Source organism: Galeopterus variegatus, unplaced genomic scaffold (genome assembly GCF_000696425.1).
Source record: "Galeopterus variegatus unplaced genomic scaffold, G_variegatus-3.0.2 Scaffold3269, whole genome shotgun sequence".
Classification (NCBI taxonomy): Eukaryota; Metazoa; Chordata; class Mammalia; order Dermoptera; family Cynocephalidae; genus Galeopterus; species Galeopterus variegatus.
In genome coordinates this window covers 5,910-17,013 of record NW_007729380.1, presented here as the reverse complement: position 1 = coordinate 17,013, position 11,104 = coordinate 5,910, and the positions used below count along the sequence as shown (strand labels likewise).

At 43.4% G+C, this 11,104-nt stretch overlaps 1 protein-coding gene across 1 annotated transcript in view; it reads right to left on the bottom strand.

The window, feature by feature from the left end:
* ANKH (ANKH inorganic pyrophosphate transport regulator) overlaps positions 1-10,743 on the bottom strand; it is a gene marked incomplete at its 5' end in the record, with an annotated part of 57,709 nt that extends 46,966 nt beyond the window's left edge. Inside the window, 2 exons of the mRNA XM_008584466.1 lie at positions 596-714; positions 10,527-10,743. Coding sequence (XP_008582688.1) covers positions 596-714; positions 10,527-10,743 — 336 coding nt within the window. The remainder of the gene's footprint in view (positions 1-595; positions 715-10,526) is intronic.
* Positions 10,744-11,104: the final 361 nt, after the last annotated feature.

Below are 11,104 nucleotides of genomic sequence, written 5' to 3'. Positions count from 1 at the left end.
CAAAGGTAAAAGCAACACAAGTACCGACGGATGAACAGATAAGCAAAATGTGGTATATACATACACTGGAATATAATTTGGCCTTAAAAAGGAAGGAAATTCTGACACGTGCTACAACTTGCACGAAAGGAGGACATGATGCTTAGTGAAATAAGCCAGCCACAAACAGCCAAATACTGCATGATTAACACTGGAATATAATTTGGCCTTAAAAAGGAAGGAAATTCTGACACGTGCTACAACTTGCATGAAAGGAGGACATGATGCTTAGTGAAATAAGCCAGCCACAAACAGCCAAATACTGCATGATTCCACCCATATGAGGTACCTAAAGTAATCAAATTCATAGTCAGAAAGTAGAAGGGTATCCGGGGGCTGGGCGGGCGGAGGAGAGATGGGGAGTCACTGTTTAATGAACACAGAGTCTCGGTTTTGCACGATGAAAAGAGTTTTGAAGATTAGCTGCATGACCACATGAATGTTCTTCACGCATCGAACTGAACACACAAAAATAGTTCAAATGGTTAAAATGGTAAATTTTGTTATGTATATTTTACCACGATTAAAAAATAAGCCAACGGTCTTCTCTACTCACCATGGCATCCATAAAGGGGAAGGCCGCGAGGTACAGGAAGGCCCTTCTTGTTTTACTCCCCACCGACTCGTCCACGTGGTGCAGCTTGTTGATAATGTAGTAGCCTAGGTCACTGTAAGCTGCGAGGGGTCAGAGAGCACACGTGCTGATATTTAGAAAGAGACAGCCTTAAATGCTTTTTATCTCAAAACCTTAAAAACAATTTTCAACGTTATATTTGTTTGTTGTAGAAAAATTTAAAAATTTAGATAAGCAAATAGGAGAAAGTCACCTACAATCTCATCTCTCTACCCAGAGGGGTCACAGCTAACGCTCTGGGTTCCAATCACCCGGTTCTGTTATGGTGTGTGTTTTAACATAAATACAGAATCATACTATATATATTCTTTCTAAACCATGAACATCTTTCCATGACATGCTTCTACACTTTAATTCACTGGATTCCTTTCAGTGAATTGAATTCCTTTTTGTAGGTTCACTTAGTCTCAACTCAGTCTCCTATTATTCCACACTCAGGTTGCTCCCATCATTTCGATTTTATAAAAGAATGCCTGATGGGTAGATTTGAAGCTGGATGTTTACACATATCCTTAATTATTCACGAAGAGAAAATCTCTCGATGTCGATATGCCTTTTCAATACAAATTTTAAAGCTAGCTTTTGAACAGAGGCTAGTCCTTTTATTTCAGCTTTTAGGAGGAGGGTGGCAACTTGGGGTCTAGTCCCGCACAGTGGAACTTTGGGGCTCCTCCCATGCTGGGATTTGTTACCAGTGTGACTGGAACACAGCAGGCACTCACCAGTATGGGCTGAATGGATGTGTACTTGCTGGGTGCATATAGGGGAAGAAAGAGAAAGCTCTTCCTAATGTATTAGCTGGGCATTCTGACAAATATTATTAGCAAAGACTCGATAAACACTGAGCTATTTTCTACCTCATTGATATAGGCTTATATCACATACGAAAATAGTCCCTGTGTTTCTCAGTGTTTTCCAGTGTTCCACCAGCGGGCCTTCCTACTATTTTCATTCTCTTCTGATTATGGATATTAACGTGCTTGACAGCGACAGAAACTGCTTCAAAATCGGAGCAAAGCTAGAGTGCAGAGTCTCGCTTTAGGTGAAATAATAAGTATTCCCCCCACATTTCAAAGTTTGGGGGACAACTTATTACCACATTAATTGGTTAAAAGAAATAACCCTCTATCCTTTTCAGGATTAGTTTGAGTTATGGGAACAATCACAGATTTAGAGATGATCTCCAGGATACTGAAATGCCCGAATGGGAACCATGGCAGTGGGGGGTGGGGCAGAGGTGCAAGGAAGTGACATCAAGGGAGGGAGGCTGGGATGGTTGTGACTTCCGGAGAGCAAGTGGGGGCAGGTGCAGGAGGAGAGCGCCAAGTCTTTCCGGGAGGGGCAGAGGTGAACAACCAAAAGGCCAACTGCCAGGTGAGCACAGGTGCCAGGTGTGGAGGGCAGGGGGGCCATCGGAGCCTCTGCAGTAGCAAGAAGAGAAATGCAGGAGACAGAATGGCATGTGGCAGAGAGAGAAGAGACCTAGGGAGATGGGATTAGTTACAGCAAGGGACATGGAAGGACGGGGTGGCTGTCATGTCTCTGTCATGTGGATGAGAAGCCGTACAGAGATGGAAAGTGCATTAGAGGAGGCTTGACTTGACCCCGGCAGGCAGGGAAGGTGAACTCCAGCCTGATTTTGCAGCTATGTGAGAAGTGCATTAAGACATGAGCCAAGCTGGCCGCACCACAAAGCCAGATGAAGATGTTACTTCATCAGAGAAATGGTCTACTTTGGGTGCCGAACCACAGAAATTTTGTCTCAACGTTTATTGCTGCTGCTGTTTATCTGCATATTTGTTTTCATTCAGTCAACAAATGTTCACTGGGCAGAGACGTGTAAGGAGGCAGTTTCGACCCTGCCCACACCACTGCTGCCACCCAGCAGAGGCCACCGGGGGCAGAGCGAGGCATGCCAAGTGCAAGAGCGCGGGGCTGGCTATGAATAGCTTGTGTGCTAAGATTCCCTGGTAAAGGTCACAGCCCATATAAAACGCCAGCTGGGTGGACTTGACTGCAGTGGCCACAGCTGGGGACCACGGATCTGGTGAAAAGCTGAGATCTACGAGGGCCATATTATGGGCTGAACTATGTGCCCTCAAAATCCAGATGCTGAAGTCCTAACACCTACTACCACAGGATGTGACCTTATCTAGCAATAGGGCCACTGCACATAGAACTCATTAAAAGGAGGTCATACTGGAGTAGGGTGGGCTCCCAATCCAATATGACTGGTGTCCGTACAAAAAGGGGAAATTTGGATACTGAGACACACACACACAGGGAGAATGCCATGCAAAGATGCAGGCAGAGATCGGGGATGCTTTACACACCAAGGAACGCCAACGCTTGTCAGCAATCTCCAGAAGCTATGGAAGAGGTATGGGACAGATTATCCTTCACAGCCTCAGGGGGAACCAACCCTGAGACACCTTGATCTCGGACTTCCAACCCCCATGCTTGTCAGCAATCTCCAGAAGCTATGGAAGAGGTATGGGACAGATTCTCCTTCACAGCCTCAGGGGGAACCAACCCTGAGACACCTTGATCTCGGACTTCCAACCCCCAGAACTGTGAGATGATACATTTCTGTTGTTTAAGCCACAGTTTGTGGTACTTTGCAACAGCAGCCCTAGGAAACCAACACAGGTGGCTTCTGAGAAAGGGAGAGAAAGAATTATGTTTGTTAGACTTTGGGGCAGCAGCAAGAAAAGACAGAACATGTCAGTCTGAGCAGTTGAGAGCTGGCAAGTGGTTTGCATTGCTGCCTGGGAAAAAAGTGGTCAACGGAATTAAGTTTCTCCACCCCCATGAATATGCCAACTTATTAGAATATTTTAACTAACACATCGGAAACAGTGCCTTTATGCAGGGTAACTGCAGTAAATATTTAAAGTTTAATGGGGTCTGAAGGACTGCTGGGTGTTCTCAGTCCTTTCTTCTTGGGATGAGCCCAGCCCAGCTTTCTGACTCTGTGAGAAGGTGTCCCCCACTCCACCGCCCTTGCTTTTTTGAGCATGTGCTGGGCTCTTCTGGGGCTCCCCGGGTTCCAGGATACTTTGGGACTTATGGGTCCAAGCCTCCTTTTGCTTCTTTTGACTTCATTTTAGTCTCTTCCTTTTTCAGCTACTAGAGAAGAAATTTGGAGGCCAAGGAAAGAAGCTTTTTCTTACTTCCTTCTACTCCTCCCCTATATAGTAGAAGAATCTGATTGTAACTACAGAAATTGCTTCTACCCTGAGAGCTGTCAGTGTAAAACCCCAGCAAGTGCTTTCGCCCACACTCTCCTGCCCCCACCTCCCTTTCTCCTGTGCCCCTGAGCTATGTCCAGCCAGAGCTGATGGCTGGGGGTAATTTGTTTAAAGTATTTTGCATAGGGTGCCCAATTATCAGGCTAGCTGCCTTCGCAACATTTAGTAACCTTCAACTTCTATAAACTGCCTTTCTAAGATGGTTCTGAAACAGCTTGTATTCTCTAAGAAGAGCAGAACATTATAAAAAAAAAATTACACAAGGCTTTTGAGTAGATGTAAATAGATTTTGTGATGTCACGATGACCTGTTTACAGGTAGGTAGACAGCTCTGACCCTGCCCAGACAAGGAGAAGCAGAAAGTGCCCTTCCAATCCATAGCTGCTGTGACCTCAGCCAACCAGCATGACGGGCTCTTTCTGGAATTGGTGGTTCTCAAACTTGTTCATCCAGTAGTTACTAGTACTTGTTGCAAACCATAAAATATTAATATTATTTGAAAAAATATACATATATTTTCCCACAGGCACTGAGGAAAAAGTTTTTTACTCCAATTTTAGTAACAGGATAATATGTGTATTTACAAGAGCTAAATTTGGGAACCTTTACTCAAATTAAAATCCCCATGTTCTCAGTGCTTAAAAGTCTCAAAAGTACGATTTATTGACCTACTGTGTCCTGTTTATGAGGCTTTTCATGGGAGCAGGTAACTTCACACCTGTGTTTCTAATGTATTATTTCCAAAGTGTGTGTGTTCATGTGGCTGACAGGCCATATTTAAATCACTTGAACGAACATGTGTTGAATGACTTGTACGTGTCAGGCATTGTGCCAACTAACTCAGCTGTGAAGAGGACAGTTCTGGGACACAGACATACAATATATATCCATATGTACCAGGCAACATTTGTCTGGAGAATATGGGAATGGGAGGTGTAAACACTGCTTAGTTAGGCTTCAGAGAGATACCATAAACCCATGTGTAACATCAATAAAGTAAATGTGGAATTTTAACACAAGAACAAAAATTCTTTCTCATTGGTATCAAGACTTGGGAGAGTGGCATTCAAAATAATTTATTGTAAGATATCTGCTTCTCTCTAGAGAACATATCTTATTTATGTCTGAATCTAGCCCAGTGTTTGCTGCATAGGAGATGTTTGATAAACGTTAACTGAATAAATGCTTGAATCCATAATCCCCCAAAGAAGTGATTAGGGTCACTTCTTTGATAGTAAAAATGTCCCCACTGTTTCCCTCCTCTGTATATCCCCCCTTTGTAACGTGATTCTGCAACTCTGCCTGTCAAAAGCTGGAGTCAATTTCTCTACCCTTTGAACCTGGGCTGGCTGTGACTGGCTCTGGTCAGTGGTGGGCAGTGGGCATGATGGTGGCCGGTTCCGATTCTTGGCCTCAGCAGCCTGTGTGCATCTATCCTGCCTTGGAAGACGGCCACAGCCCTCTCACAAGTCTGGGCAATGCTAGTGGAGGATGAGAGACCGCATGGAGGAGAGCTCAGTGGTCCCAGCAGAGGCTGTCTAAGCCAGCCTGAAGTCAGCTGAAAGGCCCCCACGGAGCCCACCAGGATCCCCAGAGCTATCTCCTGACCCTCAGCTGACCACGGAGCCACGAGCCCAGCCAAGTCCAAAAGAACCACCCAGGCAACCTATGGTCTGATGAGAAAAGTACAAGCTTGCGTTTTGAGCCACTACTTATTGGGGTAGTTTTTTACATAGCAATAAATTGTGAGACTATACTGAAGCTGTTTGTTCATTCCTAGCACCCTTGTTGGTATAAATTATGTCAAATTGTACCAATTTTTACAGAGCTGGTTGATAACTGTCCGTTCATTCTAGCACCCTTGTTGGTATAAATTATGTCAAATTGTACCAATTTTTACAGAGCTGGTTGATATTCAATGAATAATGGAAATGTTTGAAAAGAGAAGTCTGGCAAACAGAACCAGTCTAGAAGTTACTTCAACTGCTCACTGTAGGAGCACAGGAACCTGCAAAAGTTTCATTCCCCTGAGTTCTGCTGACGACCTGGGCTGCTTCACAACACTGAAGGGGCCTTGCCCGTCACTGTTGAGAATAAACATGTGGAGAAAGCTAAAATCCACAGCTATGGTTTCTACAGCTCTGTGAATTGGAAGGTCATGATAATTTCCATGCAGGTAAAGTGAATTTAAACTCAAATGAAACCAAATACAAGGTCAGCAAGTTTTCCTCTCTTATAGATTGATTAAGAGGGAGAAACAGGGTAACACCTGCACCACGAGCATGGGCCTAAATTAAGGCATGGTGGTGGCAAACCCTGTGCTCTGCAGTTTTTAAAAATGGTATCTCATGGACTCATCTATAATTGAACTTAAAAAGGTGACACTTACTGGCAGTTGCCCAACAAGGGCCAAGAAAGCCTATGAAGGCTCCTACAATTTGCGTATCTAGAGCCAGGCTATGAACAGTAGCTTTTGGGCCAGTGGATCTTCCATACTTTGAGTCTGCCAATCCAACATGATTCCTAGTGTCTACTCACTTGGCTCACTGCATAAGGTTTGGGTGGGTGGTAGGTGTTGCTGGGTACATTTCTGGAGCCATCTTTCTTTCACAATCTCCAGCAAGCATCCCTGGGGAAGTGCCTGTGTGTCAGAGGAATCCACCCCAGTCATATCTGGGGAAACCCATAACCATGTGCACACATCTCAGTGATGGGAGAATGCCTAGCTCACCAGTGAGATCCACAAAGGAAAAAAAAAAAAACCCAAAACCAAATATGAAACATAGGAAAAAGAATCCCTTAACTACAGCAAATGTAATGAAATGGACCTAATAAAAGATTCTTTCCTTCATTGGGACAAACACAATTAATAATGGATGACAAAAGAGCTTTTAGTGCTCTTTGACCTGAGCCTATTTCAATTGTGCTACTGTGGCCCGATAACTGATGCACAGAGAGGACATTAGGCTACTGAAAACAAGGAGCTACATCTGCAGCTGGCGATGTTCACATCTGAAACCTCTTGTAACTGAAGAATATCCTCCAGGGATTGGTAGATTGTGAGTAAATAAAAGTATGGAGTGTTGAGGTTTATCCAGACTGGGAAGAAATCTAAGACAGGGATCGCACTGGGAATCAGGCTTTCTCCAACGCCTGGAAGCATCATGGAATACACAATCTTTGAAAGAAATTTTAGAGTACCAAACCAAGGAGATGATGCAGAATGATAAAGTACAGCTAATTTTCGTAAATATAAAGAATTTCTTTAGAAACCACGAAGTTATAAAGAAGCAAATAAGCAGAACATATAGACCTTTATTGGTTAAAGCTGAGTTAAACATACTTACGTGAACACTAGAATAAATCTGCCTTATTCAATATGGTTGTCCCTGAGATGTCACAAAAAGTGCCCACTGGTGTCAAAGGATCTCCAGGGGACTCGGCACACAGCTGTAGGCTGTCACCATCATGCTCTCCCTGCCTGTCTCCTCTCTGTCTGTCGTACCTCCCCACTGCCCTCCCTTCTCTCCAGCCCTCCTTCCCTCTTGTTCTCCATCAGTCAGCTGAGCTCTTCCTAGTCTCAGGCTCCAAAGCCCCCTTCCCTGACTCCCTGACCCAGCCCTAGCACAGGGTGTGCACCCCAGGACCTGTTACATTCAACCCTGGACTCTTCTCGCTTCATTTCTCCCTGATTTATCAATGGGCAGCCACTTCTGCCTTCCACACCTTTTCCTCTCCAAGAGCTCCTCTTCTGCTTGCTCGCTGTCACTGTGCTCTCTCACATCTAGGGGAGGTTTTTAACTCACCCCACTTTGACTTTGGTTTACTTTTGCCGTCTCTCAAAAGCTCTTACTGGCTGACAACAGCGTTTGCCAGCATTCTTCTAGAAATCGGCACTTAACACATGCACACGCTTTCCATCAGCTACATCTACTCATGAGAAGGGCGTATCTGGCCACCATATCTTTCGTGCCTATCTCACCTCTATTCTCAATTTTTGGTCAGTCGATCCTGGGATGACGTACACAGGCTATGTGTTCAGTACGTACTTTGCTGAACCACCGTATAGGACAAGTGGGTACTGGGTCATTTTCATGGTGAGTGCAGCAAAGGGCAACTCTTACTCTTACTTTTTTTTTTGTCTTGGGAAGAAGAGTTTATGGAATAAAAGCACCACATTCAGAGCAGGAAGATGAGCTCTGGTAACACTAGGGGTGTATCACTTTACAGTAAAAATGGTTCGCATTCATATTAACAACATCCTATGGGAAAATGAATGAGTTTTATCAGCGTTTGAGAAATATACTCATTAAACGAGCAGAAGGCATCATGCTGGGGAAAGTTAACTAATATCTTTTTTTTTTTTTTTGACTGGTAAGGGGATAGCAACCCTTGGCATGGTGTGGTCTGCACCACGCTCAGCCAGTGAGCACACCGGCCATCCCTATATAGGGTCCGAACCCGGGGCCTCGGCGCTACCAGTGTGCCACACTCTCCCGAGTGAGCCACGGGGCCAGCCCAACTAATATCTTAAAGAATAAAATGAATGAACAGGTATAGTAGGAAGCAAAACAAAAAGGAATCAAGGAATTGCCCATTAAACCGAAAAAATGCAGAATGCCACGAGTCTGATGGGATGGAATTAACAAATGTAACAGGCAAGAAGAGTCACCACTGGGAATTCTACATGGCTACAGCAAAATATTAATTTAGAGCACAGGATTAAATTCTTGACTCTATTTTGTACCAAAGATGAGAAAAGCATTACAAAGGGTTGTGCTGAACTTCAGCTCATCCTTTCAGAGGCAGTTAAGAAACGCCCTAGTAACAAGGCCTTTCAGTCCCAGCCCCCAGAAGAAAGAATCTCTTACGGCTCCGTGCTCTCACATGTCCTTATGTAAATGCCATTGAAAAATCAGAACTTGATAAAAATAAATTCATTAAGGTGACGAAGAAATAGCACCCACGGAAATGTTTATGGTGATTAGACTAGTTTTGCCAGAACAAAGGAACACAGAGAAACTAAGTTTAAACCCAGAGTTCTCTGGTTCCTATTCCCACTCTGAGAGTTAAGCACGGTGAATTTATAACGTGTGGCGTCTTGTACTTACGGTAGGCCCCGCTCAGGAGCTGTTCATGCAGGGACTACACGCTCATTTCAATGTTAGCCCAAGCAAAGGTAATTAGGAGAACTGCCTGAGGTCATCCAATGGCTTCTCAAGTCAAATCTATTTGGAATATTTGCTTTTTTGTTTTGTCTACATCCATGCTCCCCCGTCATAGTTATCCAAGAGCTGACTGTTAAAACAGAAATGTAAGTAGCTGTCTTCAGCATCACTAAGAAGTGAAAATAGGTTTAAGTGTCCGATGTAAAAAGACTAATAGCAAAAGAGAACTCATTTACCTATTTAGAAAAGCTCCTTATTTTAAAATAGTATGGCTTTTTCTCAAATATATACCATCTTTGAAAATGGCCCAGATCAAATCTAGCTGCGGAAATTCTTCAAATATAGGTCCTTGTACAAACAGTCCCTAGTTAGCATTCAGGGCATACACTGAGGGGAGAAAGGTCATTTCCTCTCCACCCCAGGCCCCGAAGCTCTGAGCACGGATTAAATGATCACATCAACACCTGGGCTGGATACTTGGCCCATCACCAGACTTGCTCTCTTCTACACTGTTCTTAGCACGAAATTCTATGCCACATTAACAAGGAAACCACAAAGGCCTAACCCTATTTACTTTTAGATTCGCAGTTATGTGAGTAAGAATTAGCTGTCATGTGAATACACTGTAAATGGTTTGCTTAATCTTCTGGCTCCTTCATTCAACACTGACATTTGTGTTTCTCATACAACCAGCAAAAATTTTAGCGTACACAATGGGTTTATGAACATTCATGGTGTTCTATGCAACTGGCTTTAATAGATGTGCCACTCAATCTTTATGCCAGGTAAAAAAGCTGTTCTAAAGCTAAGAAGTTCCAACATCATGCCCTTGGGGTATTATCAATACCAAGACGACAGCAGAAGTAGAACTCCGGTCCTGAAGCGATGTGCTTTTCCAAGGTCGTGGTTAAATCGTAGGCCAATCACTCTACGTATGATATAGCTGTCTTGTTTCATGGAAAGAAAGTTATGCCAAGAGTATTTAGTCTTGTCTATGAATAAAATAGAATAATGAGGCCCCAGAACAAATTAATTTAACAAATAAAACAATCTGTTATCTGTTCTCACTACTGATAAACATTAAGTCTAAATAACAATCGTTTGATGTTTATTCTTAAGATTCAATGAGTCCGATACACATATCTCTAACAAAAGCACCTGCTATTTTGTGGAACTTACAAAATGCTGTTCCTAGATAGGATCATCTGTTTGTGATAGCCCCCCTCCCTCCTGTGACTTTGGGAATCAGAGACACAAAACTCCAGCTTCCTAGAAAAATACACTATATTTTCTTGAGCTAGGAACACAAACTCCTAACTGCCATGCCCTGAAATTTTCGTAAGAAATGTTTGATAATTCCTGAAGATCACTTATTCCAGTAAATATATGTAGATCAATGAAAAGAAATAAGAAATTAATAAAGCTAGACCTCACCTATCAGGGTGTGGAAGACGGCAGCGATGGCACCCGCCACCACCATGCACAGGACAGCTTTGGTCCTGTCTCGCTTGCTGTTCACAAACACCAGGCCCACGTTCTTGAAGTCACTCATGGGTCCCGTGAAGAACTTCATGAGGGAATATGCCAGCCCGTAGCTGGCCAGCATTTCCACCGCATCTTCCTTGACAGCAGCGATGCCCCGGTTCAAGGCCTGTGAGGGGAGAAAAGACAACCCACAGCAGTGTAAGAAACGGAGTCTCATTTTTGGGGCATCACACTTCTAGAAGCAAACTCAGTAGATCTTGTTTCTGTAGAAACGCTCAGCAGCTTATAGGGTAAATCTCACTGTAATTTGATAAAGGTTATTGATTTTCATGTTAGCTTCAGTTTGAGAATCTTTTTGTGGGGGAGATGCCTGTCTACTGGAATTAAAGTTATAGAAAAAAACAAGCATGTATTTTATGTTAATATCAGAAAACAATTCTAAGAAGTTCTGGTAAAATGTTGATTTTTAAAAAAACCAACATGTTAAAATTTATTCGTAGGCTGAATTCCCATAACAGAATAGGCAT